Source organism: Vigna angularis, chromosome 6, assembly GCF_016808095.1.
Source record: "Vigna angularis cultivar LongXiaoDou No.4 chromosome 6, ASM1680809v1, whole genome shotgun sequence".
NCBI classification, from domain to species: Eukaryota; Viridiplantae; Streptophyta; class Magnoliopsida; order Fabales; family Fabaceae; genus Vigna; species Vigna angularis.
Genome location: NC_068975.1, coordinates 10,819,124 through 10,836,772, shown reverse-complemented (window position 1 = coordinate 10,836,772; position 17,649 = coordinate 10,819,124). Strand labels below are relative to the sequence as shown.

The window sequence follows — 17,649 nt, the reverse complement described above, 5'->3', positions numbered from 1 at the left end:
AAGAAAGAGCTGTGGAATATTACTACCAAAAAATTGACTATATGAGAAAATTGGAGCCAAAATTAAATACTTTATACATTCCTATACCTACCACTAACATCTCGATAAAATTGTGTATATACAAAAAGGGCATTTTGATATCTCTATCACATGCTCAGTTATCACAAAAGGGGTTTAGCTGAGTCAAATAGTTGTGCAGTGCGTGTGAATAGTTATAAATGTACGTATACTTGATTGCTTCCTATGAATAAAAACTAAGGTTGCATAGATATCAGATGACCATCCATGTAAACTTGATGATCATAGCTTTATATTTCCAATCCAATGGCTTTTCCCATTTTCTAGGTGATTTAAGAAACAAAAGGCTGTAAGCATTGTAGCTGAAGTGTGTCAAGTGAGTGACAATCATTAAGAGTCACCTACATGATCCACATATGAATAACAATTTCAGTAAAAGAAGAATGTGTAGATAGCAATCAGCTTCCCCAATCAATAACATCTCTGCAGCTCATTGTAGACTGGGAAAAACAAATTTCTATCACAGTTGAAAATGGCACAACATAGAAACAACTCAGAACAGTCACAAAATACTATTTACTCCTTCAATGTTGTGGTAGGCTAAACACATTGGAAACAAACTAATTGAATTATATTCTACTTTAATTGGAATGTGGACCTCACAATAACCTGCTGAGGGATTTGATAAGTAATTTCAAATTCTTTCTGGTAGTTTCATCACCAGTGAAACCCAAAATATCAGAGCTAACATTCTGCAAAAAGCAACCAAAAGAAATCAATCAGTTAGTTACACTTTTAAGACATTTAAAATCTAGGGGGTCCTACCTCAATGTTCTTCAGCGTAAAAATAAGAGTATATATAGACTTTTGGAGCAGTTCAGTGTTCTCAGGGGTCATAATGGATGAATGTACCCTTCTGCAAAAGTATTGAATGATTTCGATTAATTAGAATTTAGAATACAACAAAAGATTTAAAGAAACCACTATACTTAATGTTCTGAGCTTAAAAGTAAAAATTAAATGGACATATTATCAGTTCAATTATCCTAACCATTATTGTCATGGATCTTCAAGGATAAGCAATGGCCCTGGAAGTTTGACATTATTTATAGAGAACCCTCAAACAAAATCCATTTCACATTTTCATACAAAAACCCAATAAATATCCTTATTTTTCAAGTTGATTTTGAAACTAAACGAACATATCATTTACCATTTATTATCTCAAAGAAGAAAAGAAAGAACCCCCAGATAATGAAATTAATAATATTCTATATCCATTTTGTTCATCTTTCTACAGATTATTCTCCAACTTTTCCTATCCTAATACTTTCTCTTTGTTTAAAATTTTCTTTTTCATTTTGTCTGCATTCTATTCTTTCACACACTCACACTCCTGTGTAAGACACCTTTTGATGCAATTGCAACGTTTTAGGGATAACGATATAAATAAGACATGTTACAAGTAACAATCACGTCTATCTATCACAATGCCAAATTAGAGATGCACAGATGGTAGAGAGGTTACAAACTTACCTCAAATCATCAGATGCTTGTGTAAGGCTTCTGGTTAAATTCTCAACTTCCTTCAAGAGGTTACTATCACGAACTTCAGTCAACAAAGGTTGAACATCTTCAGCCATGGCTTTCATCTGTGACATCACTACATCAAATGGAAAATATGAGTATGAAAATCCGAGATAGAATAGTATGGTATTAGTATAAGAGGCAACAATATACACATACATACATACAAACGACAAAAACTTGAAAGCCATAAATATGGTACAGGTGCATTTAACAAAGACACTGAAGTTCATAGATAATTTCATTATCACTTCAAGTATCAGTCGCAAAAGTATACTTGACATAAGATGTTAGGTTCCTGAGTTGAAAACCTAACTAAAACAACCCAATCACACACACAAACAAGAATTAACACTATAAAAAGAATGGGTATTTGTATTGATATTCAAAGAAAGTACACAGATAGCGCTAATGGACGCCTAATCCTCCTCTTAGCCCTAACGGAGGCCTAATCCCCTCACAAGGTTCAAGACCTGTCTATACTAAGAAAATGTGATAGGTTCTTTACTCAAGAACCTATAGAAACCCAGTTTTACACACCCAGAACTCACAATTCAGATTGTATAACCTCTTTGTATTACCAACCAATCAAGAATACTGGATACAAGTGAGTAAAAGAGAGCTTAACCTCCCCCTACAGGACCAAAGTGTTCCTGTCAACGAATAAGACTTCAAAACTAAAGACTATACAACTCCTATCCCTCTTTTATACAGATTACTAACAGAACTAACAGAAACCCAACCCCCCTCTTCCTAACTGCCTTGGCAGTTAGGCTATGTGGCTTTTCTCCTCCTCTCATATACAATTAGTTCCCTAACATTACTCCCCTCCCCTCCAACAACCTTGACCCCAAGGTTGAATTCTGGATACTGCTCCTGTATGGTTGCCACGTCTTCCCAAGTGGCGCCCTCTTGACCCCCTTCTTGCCACTCTATCAACACCTGAGGTAATTCCTCTGACACCAGCTGCCTTGTTCTTCTGTCTAATATCCTCACCGGCCAAAACATGGGTCCGTCTGCTTGTAACTCAGCCGGAAGTTCCTTCTCAACCCTCTTCTCACCCACACCCTTCTTTAGTTGGGAAACGTGAAATATTGGATGTATTCTTGCTGCCTCAGGTAACTGTAAACGAAAGGCTACTTTCCCCACCTGCTATAACACCTCAAAAGGTCCATAATACCGTGCAGAAAGCTTCGGGTGTAACCTAGTAGGCATGGACGACTGCCTATGGGGTCTAATCTTTAAATAGACCCAATCCCCCACCTGAATATCTGCTTCTTTCCTTCTCCTATTTGCTTGAGTAATCATTGCCTCCTGAGCTTGCCGTAAATGAACCTTCAGTTGTTTTAAAGCCTCATCCCTTGTTAACAAATCTTGTGCCACCGACTCCACCAATGTCTCACCTGGAATAAAACGACTCAAAGCTGGTGGAAAGCGTCCGTAAACTATTTCAAAAGGGGAGCACCTTGCTGCACTTTGATAACTGGTATTATACCAGTATTCAACCCATGAAAGCATCGTCTTCCAACTCCTAGGCTGTTTTGAGCAAAAACACCTCAAATACCCCTCCAAAATTCGGTTCACCACCTCTGTTTGGCCATTCGTTTCAGGATGGTATGCCGTGCTCATGTTGAGCTTTGTGCCCTGCATCTTGAAAAGCTCTTTCCAGAAAAAGCTCAAAAATAGAGGGTCTCTATCACTGACTATTGACGTAGGAATCCCGTGCAATTTAACTATGTCTTGCATGAAAACCTCTGCCAAGTGCGGGCAGAATAAGGGTGCTTCAGCGCGATGAAGTGACTATATTTACTCAACCGGTCAACTACTACCAAGATTGCGTCAAACCCGTGGGATTTGGGAAGCTTCACAATAAAATCAAGACTTATCTCTTCCCAAATGGCCTGTGGAATCGGTAGTGGTTGCAAAAGGCCCTGGGGAGAAGCAGCTAAGTATTTATGCTGTTCACAAATCACACACTGCCACAAACTCTGTTATCGTTTTCTTCATGCCTGGCCAATATAGTGATTGGGCTATTTTTCTGTAAGTACGAAACACTCCAGAATGGCCGCCAGTGCTCGTCACGTGAAACTCGGCTAAGAGCTTGGGAATCCAACTCGATTTAGCTGATAAAACCAGCCTTCCTTTGTAGTGAAGGCGGTCATTCTCCAACGTATAGGCTTCATGGCTATTTGGGTCCCCCCTGACATCCTCCATTATCTTTCGAAGCGTGTCATCCTCCTCCACTTCTTTCAAAACCTCCTGAAAATTGTGCCAGTAGGGCCTGGAGATAGCTCGCAACTCAACCTCCTCCATACCACCTTCTCCTTTCCAGGATAATGCGTCCACGACCTTGTTCGAACTGCCTAACTTATAAACGATTTCAAAATCGTAACCCATCAACTTTGCTATCCAATTCTGCTGGTTGTGCGTCGTTATCCTCTATTCCAGCAAGTATTTGAGGCTGCGCTGATCAGTGTGAACCACGAACCTCCTCCCTAATAGATAGGGTCGCCAATGCTGGATGGCCAACACCACCGCCATCAACTCTTTCTCGTATATAGACTTACTTCTAGACCCCTCCGATAGCGCCTTGCTAAAGAAAGCAATGGGCTTCTTATTATGCATCAACACAGCCCCCACTCCATAACCCGAAGCATCACACTCCACGTGAAATTCTTGCGTAAAATCGGGCAACGCCAGGACCGGTGCAAATGTCATCACAACCTTCAGAGTATCCATGGCTGCCTTGGCTCGCTCTGACCATTCAAACTTCCCCTTTTTCAACAATTCCGTGAGGGGTTTTGCCAATTCCCCATATCTCTGCACGAATCTCCTATAGTACCCAGTTAAGCCCAAGAATCCCCTCAGCGCTTTTAAATTTTTGGGTTCTTCCCACTCCAACACGGCCTTAATTTTATCTTGGTCCATCTCCACTCCTTCCTCCGATATCTGGTGTCCCAAGTACTGAATTCTCCGTTTCCCAAACTCGCATTTTTCCGATTTGCCACCCAGCTGTTTTGTTCCAGCAGTTGCAACACCAGCTTTAAATGTTGAAGATGCTCTTCCCACGAGGGGATGTACACCAAGATGTCGTCAAAAAAAACGAGCACCCATTTCCTCAAGTAAGGCGCCATCAATCTGTTCATGGTGCTTTGGAATGTCGCTGGTGCATTCGTTAATCCAAAGGGCATCACCAAAAATTCAAATAAGCCCTGATGTGTTCTGAAAGCAGTCTTGTGGACATCTTCTTCCCCCATGCGTATCTGATGATATCCCGCTTTCAAATCCAGCTTAGAGAAGAACCTTGCACCTATGAGCTCATCCAATAGTTCCTCAATAACTGGGATTGGAAATTTATTTGGGACGGTAGCCTTATTCAAGGCCCTGTAATCCACGCAGAATCTCCAGCTTTCGTCCTTCTTCTTTACCAAAATCACGGGGCTGGAGAAAGGACTTTGACTTGGCCTTATGATCCCGGCATGCAGCATATCAGAGACTTGTTTCTCAATCTCCTCTTTCATGAGGTATGCATACCTATAGGGTCGAACATTTATAGGATTTATTCCCTCTTAGAGCACTATTCGGTGTTGTGCATCACGTGAAGGGGGTAACCCTTCTCTCTCCTGAAACACCTGGAAGTGGGCATGCAGAACTGCTCTGATCTCCACCTGCTGCTCTTCGGTCAATTCGTCCAACACGTCACCGCCTGCCCCCTGCTCCACTACGCACAATTCCCAAACCAGAAACCATGACTCAGCATCCATTATCTTTGCAAGTGCGCCTGGGTCTACCAGCTGTCTTGACAGTGCTAGATCTCCTTGGATCATCCTTTTCTCACCTGCCACGACGTATTACATGGACATATCTCTCCAATTAATAACCATCTCCCCCAATTTCTCCAACCAAGCAATGCCCAATATCAGATCAACTCCCCCCAGTTCAAACACATACATGTCTTCCTCCACCTCAACGTCGCCCAACTTCAATCCCACCTTCTCGCAACGTCCACTTGTCCACGTCTTACGACCGTCACCCAAGCTCACGGCGTAGGTAGGTGTTTCATCCACCCGTAGACCCAATTCCTCCACCACGCTCCGGCTAATGAAATTGTGGCTAGCCCCACTGTCGATCAGGACTACCACTCTTTTCCCCCCTATCATCCCTGTCAACTTCATAGTCTTGGGAGGCGTTAGCCCCTCCGCCGAACATGCCGACAGCTCCAGGGGTTTCGCTTCCAGGTTCGAGCCTTCCTCCAATTCCTCCTCCTCGTCCTCCACTAATAACAGGACCCTTAAGCTCTTCTCTGCACATCGATGACCAGCGCGAATGGTCCGCCGCATCGGAAGCACCTTCCTTCTTCCCGCCTTTTCAAAAACTCTGGATAGGGTAAGTTTCTGACCATCCAACCCCTATTTTCTCCTCCGGCTGGGTTATGACCCCTCGCGTCAGTGCCGTTCGCCATCGTCGACCCTACTCTCCTGGCCTGAACAACTCCATCTATCCCCCCTGTCTGCGTCGCGAAACTACGGTCCCCGTCGCCCCTCACTATCGATGCAGAGGCTCGTGTCCCCACGTGATTCACCTTACTCCCGATCCCTACTCCTCCGCATGCCCGGTTTATCGCGTCTTCAACGTCTCTCGCCACTCTAATCGCTACCATCAAGTCTTGGGGATCTTGAATTCTGACTTGCCCCTTGATTTCTTCTCACAATCCCGCTAGGAAGAATCCCAGAATCAGCTCCTCCGACAGGCCCTGGGTCTGACCAAGTAATATCTCGAACTTCCTTACAAACTCCTCTAGCGTCCCATCTTGCCTCAACGTGGCCATCTGTTATAGACCGTTCCCCTGAACCCACCGCCAAAACGATTGATCAACCCAACCTTCAAACCCAACCAAGTCCAGTTCTTGGTTTTCTCCCTCCAATACTTGAACCAATAACTCGCGCTGCCTTCCATGCTAATGTAGGCGAGTTCGACTTTATCCTCCTCAGCCACCCTTTGGATGTCGAAAAACGTTTCGGCTCGGTTAATCCAGCTATGCGGGTCCACGCCTTCAAACGATGGCAACTCCACCCTCTTCCTCCAATTGTGCGGTATCCCCCCAGGCTCTCCCCTCTCGCGGTTTTCATTTACTGAACTGCTACTTCCCTCTGGACCCCCCCCTCCCCCTTGATGATTTGGACCTCCACTCATCAACCTGATCATTTGCTGTAAATCGCGTCTGATCGCGACGGTCTCTTCTTTAATTCCCTCCACCGTGATCTCCAAGTTGTCTAATCTCCCCTCCGTCTCGCTTCCCATCACTGATTCTTCTCCTCCTTATCCGGCAGGTCAGACCAAATGATAGGTTCTTTACTCAAGAACCTATAGAAACCCAGTTTTACACACCCAGAACTCACAATTCAGACTGTATAACCTCTTTGTATTACCAACCAATCAAGAATACTGGATACAAGTGAGTAAAAGAGAGCTTAACCTCCCCCTACAGGACCAAAGTGTTCCTTTCAACGAATAAGACTTCAAAACTAAAGACTATACAACTCCTATCCCTCTTTTATACAGATTACTAACAGAACTAACAGAAACCCAACCCCCCTCTTCCTAACTGCCTTGGCAGTTAGGCTATGTGGCTTTTCTCCTCCTCTCATATACAATTAGTTCCCTAACAAAATGACTCCCTCACAAAATTACCAAAAGGCTTATTTATACTCTCTCTACCCCTAATAGCCTAACAAACTTTCCTGCTCTTTACTTTTATCCTAAACCCATTACCCATTATATCCTGCCACCCCATATCCTAACATAAGATGTATTACTATATTATTATTTAAATGATAATGAAGCCAAATGGGTATAGTCCATAATAAGTTCCTCAGAATCTGGATAAAGATAAGATGACTTTATATGGAATATGTTGTTTGTTTTTGCATACAAAAACTCGATGCAATTGCAGCCACTGGGCTTTAGGAGAATGGCCAAAAAATACTAAATAAATAACAAAGTATCTATGAGAACGTGGATATTGAGTATCCAGAATACAACATATCTTTGCATAAGTACTTCCATTAACTGCTGTAAGGTTTCATTTCAAAGAGCTAAGGAAAGCCTCTTCGTAATGAAATTAACTTAAGAGTTACATAAGGTCCTTTAGGCTTATTGCAATCGGTTTCTTGGTGTAGCTTATAAAAATAATCTCTATATTGCTTATAAGTTTTTATGATTAAATTTAACGCATAAGCCCTCATGTGATAAGTGCTTATTGAATAAGTGTTTGATTATGTTGCTTAACCAAACATATCCTAATTAGTAAAATCTGTAACTTATTCTGAAAAGGAGAATAGGTTACAATTAATATAATAAGAGCATATAATAAAAATAAATTCCAAAATCAAGAATTTCAAACAAAAAATTCTAAAGCATTAATAAAAAAACTTGTTCTAGTTTCTAGTGCTGCAATAACTCAAAGTTGGGCAACCATCCATTTTGTATTGGCAAGAAAATTGCTTGATTCAGCAATCTACTTCAGAGCATATTTTACAATCAATCAAGCACAGTAACATAAGAAAATTACATCACACCTTTGTAAGAAGTGGTTTCGCTTCTTCAATAATAGAAGCAGCTCGTTCAGCCAATGAATAGCTATTAGCAATGCCAATTTTCTCTACATCTTGCCCAAGACGAGTAAAAATCCCAACCAATTTATCCAAACTTACTCCTTCTATACCCTTAATCTTTTCTCTATCACACACAATGAGTCCTTCTTTGGAACATTCTTGGTCAAGAGGTCCAGTTGAAGGCGTTGGAATAGGATCACGAGGAGTAATGTCAATTATAGTTTCCATAAGAAGACCTGATTGATTAACTTCAACCAATGAATTCCGTGGTATGATTGTTTTATCGTCTTCAATCTGCAAACAAAAGAAACCAAAGTTTTAAACTGATATAGCACACGAACTAAAATAACAAAGTTCAAAGTTAAGCAATATTTCAATTCAAACAAGGTTTCATATCCATCCCAGAGAGAAAGTAAAGAGGCACCTCAACTATAGCTTCAATACTTCTTAGGGAAGGATTCACACGAATGACATCTCCAACAGTGACCCCTCTGATCCTCACAGGAGTTCCAGTGGATATTCCACAAGCCTGATCAAACTCAAATGTTGCTGTGTACTTCCTGAATTTGGATCGCATTTGGAAACCCTTCAACCAGGCCAAACTAAGAGCAAACAGTACGGCACCTGAAACTATAAACAATCCTACCCCACCTTCCCATATGCTTCTTCCACCAAATCCAAAATCGCCTAATGGACGCATCGTTTGCCTCCAAAGGCTACGAGGAATATCCAAAACAACAGCAATAGGATTAGTTGATCCTGAAGCTGGCGATTGTTCAATGTGCCCTCCATCTGCTGATGTAGCTCTTATGGTGTTGATTTTTCTCAGAGGTCTAAAGGGAAGGCAGGGCATACAATTCACAGAAATTCCATGTAGAGTAATCCGGGTCGAAGATAAACCACTTGGCAAAGTTGAAGCATGCAATTGATAGTTCTTAATCATCTTTGACCAAACGTTCTAACTCACAAGGACTAATACCTCTGAATGTTGAGCAGGAAATGAGTCAAGAAAAACCAAAGACTCCAGCAGCCAAAAATTGCCCTACAAATAAAAAATCACAAAACCCTGATAAAATAATACTCGCATAATTAAGAGGCAAAACGAGATGAAAAAACAAGAGTCAACAAAGAAAGACAACACAACTCGATTCCGATGGTTATAAACAGTAATTATTGAATGAAAACTCAAATTGATTAAAATGGAGCCAACATTGAATGAGATATGCAAAAAAAATAATCCACAAAAATAGATTGAGATTGAAGACAAAATGTCTGTATATTTGGGAACCAATTAATTCCAATAATAATTGCTTCTTTCTTTAACTTGGCACAAAGCAGAGAACAGTAAAGAGATCCATTTTCCTAAAGCAAATAAATAAAACAAGTCGCTCACTAAAAACATATACATATACCTATCACCTATCCTAGACACTAATAAAGTAGCAGATATGGAACAAAAGTCATCAAATTGATACCTCAAAAGAAAAGAATCAAAAAACAAAAATCTGGGTTTCCACCAGCACCCTACGCCCATTTCAAAATCAAAATTCCTGTGCAGGAAACAAGAGAAACTTCCAAACCCAACTCAACTAAACTATGATACTGCTACCCAGTACCTGTAACGACTATCCACCTATTCGGAAATCAAAATTTTCATGGGAGCTGAAAAACCAAGCGAAAGTTCAAGGTGTGGAAGGGAAATTTCAGAAGTGGCATTGGCGGCACTGTAAGATTGAGGACTAAAGTGAGGTTTGAAACATACCCAGTAATTGAAACGATAGAAGAATAGTGATTACTGGCTCAAGCTTTTCATTTCCATGTAGTAAAAGAGAGTGATAAGGGGTTAGGCTATACAGATCCGTATGCAATAGCAGGAGCCATGGACGGTGAGTGAGAGAATACCAAAGAGAAAGAGAGGGAGAGAGAGAGTCGAGGCTCGTGGAACATACAAACACAGAGCCCAACATTAATCCTATAATGGGCCCAACCTTATTTTCTGCTAAATGAACAAGGAGTTTATGTTTATTTTTCTTAAATACGTTTTTACTCTTTTAAATAACGAAAAATTTAGGTATATGTTTAAAAACTAATTTTAAAATACTTTTTTTAAAATAATTTGATATAAAAGTTATTCTTAAATGTAAATTGGAAATTAAATAAAATTTAGATTAACATAACAATTATTATTAAATCTTAATAAATAAAAAATTTATATTTTAAAATAAGGTTTAAACTCTCGAATGATCCTCGTATTTGTTGGGAATCTCAAATAGGTTCTCGTCTTTTTAACGGTCTCAATTGGGTCCATATATTTGTAAAAATGAGTCGATTAAGTCTTGTCCGTTAAGTTTTCATAGACGGCGTTAAACTATGATAACGTGTTTATGCTGATGTGCATTGTTTGATTATGTGGAATTTTTATTTAAATTAAAGGATTATGACATGGCAAAATTGAAAAGGGAATTAGGGATTTCGAAACCAACCGCGTTTTTCTATACGTTCTTTGCAAAAGTTTGGAGGAGCGACCAACTCTGGGACCATCCCTTGGACTGATTGATTTATGGCATTCACCTAAGCCTATGGAGGCTTTCTTGCGGAAAAGAAAAAAAATGTACTTCAATTTTTGTTATGTCAAGGAAAATGTTCTCGCATTTTTTTTTCTAGTGTGGAAAATTTCTGACATGTTATATATTCCCAAGTTCTTCTTGTTGGAGAGTCTGTGAGATGAACATGTAAAGTTGAGATCTTTTCAATTATCTTCAATCAGGAAAGTTTGATTTTTTGCTATCGAAATTCCCTTTGTCTTTCGGTTTTCGATCTCTCTAACCTTTTCCGAAAGATGCTTCCTTTTACTGATTATTCAGAGAATATTTGAAATTAAACTATTCATTCACATGGGGACAGATATTTTGGTGTATTTGTGAGTCACTGAATCTGGTTATTCAATATGTTTTTTTTTTTTTTATTGGGGTTGATGGTTGCAGCTACCCCACGAACGTTAATGGCCATGAAGTTGTCGAATTCGTTGAGATCCAAATCTAGTATGGATGAATAAGATCATGCGATGCTAGCGTTGCTGAACATGATGTCTAAGCAGTTATATTTCTCTATTGTGAATGCCATTGTTTCTGCAACTTCATTCTCGTCTCTCACATCATAGTGTCGATAACTCACTTTATCTGAGCCAAACGAAGTTGTCAAACTGTGACCTAGTTGGTCCTTTATGTCTACTATGACCACAAATGCTCCGTTTTCCACGAATATCCTCACTACTTCCACTCCTATTCTGGTGGCTCCGCTAGTGACAATAGCCACCTTACCCTGCAACCTAAATATAACAAAATTTCTTTAACAAAGCCATTGAGGTGAAGAAATCCATGGTGTTCTACAAAGGAAAAGCTCCTATGGGAAGAAAAACCAAATGAAAGATGAACGAGTACAGAGCCATCTCCAAATGGATGAAGAACGCGGCTGGTTTCCAAATCCCTAATTCCCTTTTCAATTTTGCCATGTCATAATCCTTTAATTTAAATAAAAACTCCACATAATCAAACAATGCACATCAACATAAACACGTCATCACAGTTTAACGCCGTTTGTGAAAACTTAACAGTTTGGCAACATCCATATTTTCCTTTTAAGAAACATCCATATTTCAGGGAAGTATGTCCCCAGTTTCCATTTATATTCTTTCATACTAATTGGCTCTGAGAAGATCCCAAAATCTCCATATCGGGCTGTTTCATGATCTGAGTCATCACTTAAATAAATACTGCCACAACTATCAGATTCCCACTCACTATTAAATTCCCACTCACTATCAGATAATCTCATGGCCTGTACATGCTTCTTTGGAGTAGTACATCCACTTCCTATACCCACTTCATCAAACAAACTACCTTCGCAGTACTCTTCTTGGGGTTGTTCATCTCCATGCACTCTAACATCCACAAAATCATCTTCACTGACAGAAGCGTCTTGATCAGAACCTATCCAACTACTAACATCAAATTCATCCTGTCCATCCCCTACACCACCACCAACATCATCTTGTCCATCCCCTACACCACCACCAATGATATCATCCTCACCATCCCCTTCATAACAAACACCATCATCACCTTCACCACCCTCACCAACGTCATCAACCTCATCTTCATCATGTTCACCAACTTCAGCAACTTTATCTCCATCCTCAACAAGTTCTTCTTGACCATCTTCACCAACTTTATCTTCACCATGTTCAGACAGTTTACCTTCAGCATCCTCACCAACCTCATCACTTTTATGTTCACCAACATTAGCAACTTCACCTCCTCCATCTTCAGCAACTTCTTCTTCACCCTCTTCACCAACTTTATCTTCATCATGTTCACAAACTTTACCTTCACCCTCCTCACCAACCTCATCATCGTCATCTTCACCTTGACCATGATATTGAAACAAGATTTCAAAATAACTCCATCTGTCTGTGTCACCCATCAAGGTACTGCTATAACCTTCATGTTATCTAAATGACCCCTGACTAGTACAAAAACAGCGTAGTACGTCAGTTATTTTTGGCTTTTAATAATGAATTCGAGTCCGACATCATATTTGGTGACGTAAATTTTACGTCGAACATTACTCAGCGACGTTACTCGAACAATTTGACGTCGAATGGATAGAGAATTGACGTAATCTTAATGTCATTTTGTACAAGGACGTGACCTTACATCGATTAGTAAAGAGCGAAACGTCCAATATTTGAATAAATATTTATAGTAAGATTTGTCGTCTCATGTACGGTGGAACTGACGTAAAGTTGACGTCGATGTGGAAGATATTCGACGTAATGTTCACGTCGAAGTTCAAAGTGGACGTCAATTTTTGAGTAATATTTGAATAAATATATATATTTAGAGGAATATTTGATGTTCCGTGTAAGGGGAAACGACATAATCTTAACGTCGAATGGATGGACAATGGACATAATCTTAACGTTGATTTTGTACAGCAATGTGACGTTACGTCCACTAGTAAAGAGCGTGACGTCCAATATTTGAATAAATATTTACATTTAAAGGAATATTTGACGTCAAGTATAAGGGGAAAGGACATAAGGTTAACGTCGAACGTGTCGATATATGACGTTACTGTCGATATAAGGTTAGTGTTGCATTATTATCATTATCCACTGCATTATATGAACGTCATTCAGTGCATCGTTGGACGTTAAGATACATATATGAACGTCGAACAGTGTATAATATGACGTTACCATCAGTGTTCTTTTTTGAAATTCGATTCGTTTTAGCTCATTTAACCAAACCTGAAATACAGAAACCAGTTTTTCAATTCATATATATTCACATAATTAATTAATTTAAACCATGCTATCATCAATTCATCAATTCCAATTAAATAGTAAAACTAAAAGACGTTAATGCTATCATCAAAACCTAAAAGAACCCAGTTTTCCATTCATCTATTCACAATATTCATCTATTCACAATAATTTATTCACAGTATTCATCTATTCGCAATAATCTATTCATAGTTTAAAAGTTCCACAAGTAAGAAAATGCTACTATCATGAAAGGAAAAACCTAAAGCTATAGCTATAGCTAAACCTCTCTTATCGTCTTTATTACTCCATTGGAAAATGAAGAGGTAGTGTTGAACCGCTGCAAAATCAAGGAAACTTTACTATTATATTCATTTTAATGTCAAAAGTTTATTGATATTTGTAAGATTTTCAAATGTAAATTTCTACCTTAGTCCATTCCTCTCTGATTTCTGCTCGGATGATTGCCTTCATCCATGACATGATGTAGTAGGCACAAAACACTACAAAATTTTTGTTAGCACAAAAAGATAGAGAAGATAGATAAGAAATAATCAAAAGATAGAATTGAAAAGATAGGAAGATAGAAAAAAAAAACAAAATCGCAAACAAAAAGATAAAAACAGAAATACAAAATTCAAAAATCAAGTAAAAAATAATCAATAATCACACAAATAGACTAGTTAAACCACGAGTCCCCAGCAACGGCGCCAAAAACTTGTTAAACCCTTGGCAAGTGTAACCGAATCGTATCAAGTAATAAACCTAGTAAGACCAAGTATCGTTTCCCAAAGGACTCACGGCCTAGACAATTATGTGATTTATTGATTAGCTAAGATTTGTACAAACAGTTACTTGAGATTTCAATGCAAAATACTGAAAAGTAAATATGTATGCATGTATTGATCAATGGTCAAGAAGAAACAAAACACGTGATTTGAAATATATGAAAGAATATGTTGTTGGGGTTTATCAATTTCATCCTATCCACTCTCATGTATTAAGGAATTCATCATTCTTTTCATTAATGTTAATGTCACTCTCTAAATTACCTTAAACCCGATGTCTCGGTGAAGAAAGCTTAATCATAACCACTAGTTTACAATGTCTTGTCTCCCTAGCAATTAATCATGCATTATAGTGAACAAAAGCTTAAAGGCAACCAACCATCATACTCCTATGTCTAGGTTTATACTACTATTGGGAGAGATTCCCCAGATCTAGATTTCCCCGTATGTGTCCATATCGACAAAACCAATGATCATGACATCGAATGCGTTAAACAATGCATGCTTTAAGCAAAGAGGAAAAACCCTAACTATTAATGAAAGAAAGCATGTATCTTATAAAAGATCTTGAAGAAAAAATTCCATTACATAAGAGTTTCAAAAGATTTACATTGATTCCCCAACAACAAAATAAGTTTAGTTCACCATACTCATGGTGAACCTAGATGAAATACAATGAAAGAGTGAAAGATGAAACCCTAGAAAGGTGAAAAGGGAGCCTTAGCATCCAAAATCCTCCTCAAAGGGGTGAAGGAATGTGTTTCTACTTCGTTCCAACCAAAGATACTAACCCTAGGTCAACTAAAACCTTATATAACTTTCTAAAAATTACAGAAAATTAGGCCCAAGCCCATAAAAGTGGCGCTCAACGACAATAACGCGTGATCAATTCTTCCCCTCAGCGGCGTTTTTACCCCTCAGCGGTACCAACGAGTATTAAAAAGTGCTGCTCAGCGGTAAATGACGCTGAGCGGTACTTGCTGATTCTCTTCTTTTGCACTTCTTGTGTCTTTTCTGTTTCCATCTCTGTCCTACTTCACTTCTTTCATCAAAATCATCTCAAAAACCTGCAAAAATAATGAAATCAAGCATAAAACCTGTCCAACTCTCTTATTTCAAAAAAAAAAAAGCAAAAACATGATTTCAGGCTAGTTTCTAAGTCTTAAAGGTTGCTTTTGATATCAATTTTAAGAATAAAAATAGCAGTTTTTCAACGGTTATCAAGTAGCCACATGCCCAGGAATCATTTTTCTTATTACACTAAACATGTGAAAGAACTTAGTCAAATGTAATGGTTTAAATTTGACTACGAAAATTAAAGGTAAAGATCAACAAATTCCAACCTTAGGATATATAATTTCAAGTTGTTGTCCTCTGGTCCTAGTCACAACTCTAAACAAATTTGAAACATTAGAAACATAAGTTAATATATTAATATCACAATGAATTGATAAGAATGAATGTAATACTTACGTTTGTATCAAGGACTTCAACTCCGCTTTCATCTTGCTATGAAGAGAACAAAACCATACAACTTGTGCTTTTTTTGGAATGATCACCATGAGTTGCTAATAACGGTTGAAAATACCGTTATCTGTGATGCGATTTTGTTACTAAATGCACCCTTTTCTACTTAGAAACTTACTTGAAATCATGTTTTTCTGTTAAGTTTGTAAATAAGAGAGTTAAGGTTGAACTTGATGATTTTATGACTAAATTCCCTTGTTTTGGAAGGAAATGAGATAATATGGAAGCAGAGCTGAAGTGCTAAGGAGATAGAGCTAAAAAGATTTGAAAAAGCACTAGAAAGTAGGAACGCCCGAAGCCTGAGCGCCGTTTTTGGAGCGCTTAGCGCCAAAGCCTACCGCACACCGCCTGAGCGCCCTTTTTGGGGCGTTGAGCGCCCTTTTTGGGGCGTTGAGCGCCCTTTTTGGGGCGTTGAGCGCCCTTTTTGGGGCGTTGAGCGCCCTTTTTGGGGCGTTGAGCGCCCTTTTTGGGGCGTTGAGCGCCCTTTTTGGGGCGTTGAGCGCCCTTTTTGGGGCGTTGAGCGCCCTTTTTGGGGCGTTGAGCGCCCTTTTTGGGGCGTTGAGCGCCCTTTTTGGGGCGTTGAGCGCCCTTTTTGGGGCGTTGAGCGCCCTTTTTGGGGCGTTGAGCGCCCTTTTTGGGGCGTTGAGCGCCCTTTTTGGGGCGTTGAGCGCCCTTTTTGGGGCGTTGAGCGCCACTTTTCCTGAAGAACCACGCCTGCTTTCCCTCTGAGTGAAGCTGAGCGCTAGTTTTAGTATCGCAGCATGCTCGGGCGCCCTAAGTGGGGCGTTGAGTGCCAGCAAGATGGGCCTGGGCTTTGTTTCTGTTTTGATTCAGCTCTATTTAAAGGATCCAAATGCCCTAGGCTTTGTATCTTTGGCAGAGGAGGCGCAGTAACACATTCTTCCACTCTTTGAAGGCGGATTTGGATGCAGTAGCCTCCATCTTCAACTTTTAGGGTTTTTCTATCTCATTCTTCTCCATTATACATCTAGTTTCAGCGTGAAAATGGGGAACTAACTTCTATTTGTTGTTAGGGGATGATGTAACCTTGTGAACTTCATGTATTTGAATTGATTCTTAATAATATATGCTTCTTTCATTAACTATTAGGGTAATTCTTCTGTGATCAATGCTTGCTTTGTCTAACTCATTCATAGCGTGATGTATGAATTGCATGAGTGCCGGGAGGTTCCTTACAATTGAGGTTCTTATAGAATTATTCCCAAGAGCAGTATTTCTCAGGGATTGTGCTATGAGTCTTGGTCGTCTTAAGCTCCTGATCTTAAGAACTAATTATTAGGAATGCTAGGAATCGTATGAACTAGTAATTAAGGATAGGCTTTCTTCACCAAGGGACTGAGTTTTAAGTAATTTAGTGAGTGACGTTGACTTTAATGAAAGAAGAAGAATTCTTATATGTTAAAATAGAAAGGCTTAATTTTCAACACCAAGAAGGGGGGGGGGGGGGGAATTGGTGAAATAGAAAAATAATGTTTTCTTTAAATCTTTTTTGCAAAGTAGATGCCTTTAAAAGCTTTCTTGAAACGCAAGGAAAAAGACTTTGTAGTGCAGCAGAATATAGTTGAATGCGTGAAAAATAAAGTCGACTGAATGTAACAGAGTAGGGATAGAAAGATCAAACACTGGGTTTTTATACTGGTTCGGCCAAGCCTACATCTAGTGTCCTTCCACCATAGGAAGCAAATGCACTATAATGATCAAGGTTTTTACAACAAGGCTTTTATAGAGACCTCCACGTCAAAAATATAAAACACCTCTCTAACCCTCT

General features: G+C 39.4%; 2 protein-coding genes across 3 annotated transcripts; both read right to left on the bottom strand.

Moving 5' to 3' along the window:
- Positions 1-374: 374 nt before the first annotated feature.
- On the bottom strand, positions 375-10,193 carry LOC108345916 (protein TRIGALACTOSYLDIACYLGLYCEROL 2, chloroplastic). Of its 2 annotated transcripts, none has more exons than XM_052879300.1 (6): positions 9,836-10,193; positions 8,644-9,261; positions 8,184-8,513; positions 1,555-1,670; positions 844-934; positions 375-770 (listed from the first exon to the last, which is right to left on the bottom strand). In XM_052879300.1, exons 2-6 carry the CDS (start codon positions 9,160-9,162, stop codon positions 678-680), a joined length of 1,149 nt encoding a protein of 382 aa, XP_052735260.1. In that variant the 5' UTR covers positions 9,163-9,261; positions 9,836-10,193; the 3' UTR covers positions 375-677. The 2 variants fall into 2 exon arrangements, with proteins under 2 accessions (XP_052735260.1, XP_017440259.1); XM_017584770.2 differs by having other exon boundaries at positions 9,982-10,192.
- Positions 10,194-11,276: 1,083 nt separating this feature from the next.
- LOC108344095 (short-chain dehydrogenase reductase 3b-like) lies at positions 11,277-11,730 on the bottom strand. The gene is made up of 2 exons (XM_017582564.1): positions 11,660-11,730; positions 11,277-11,547 (listed from the first exon to the last, which is right to left on the bottom strand). The coding sequence occupies exons 1-2, from the start codon at positions 11,728-11,730 to the stop codon at positions 11,277-11,279; spliced, it is 342 nt and encodes a 113-aa protein (XP_017438053.1).
- Positions 11,731-17,649: the final 5,919 nt, after the last annotated feature.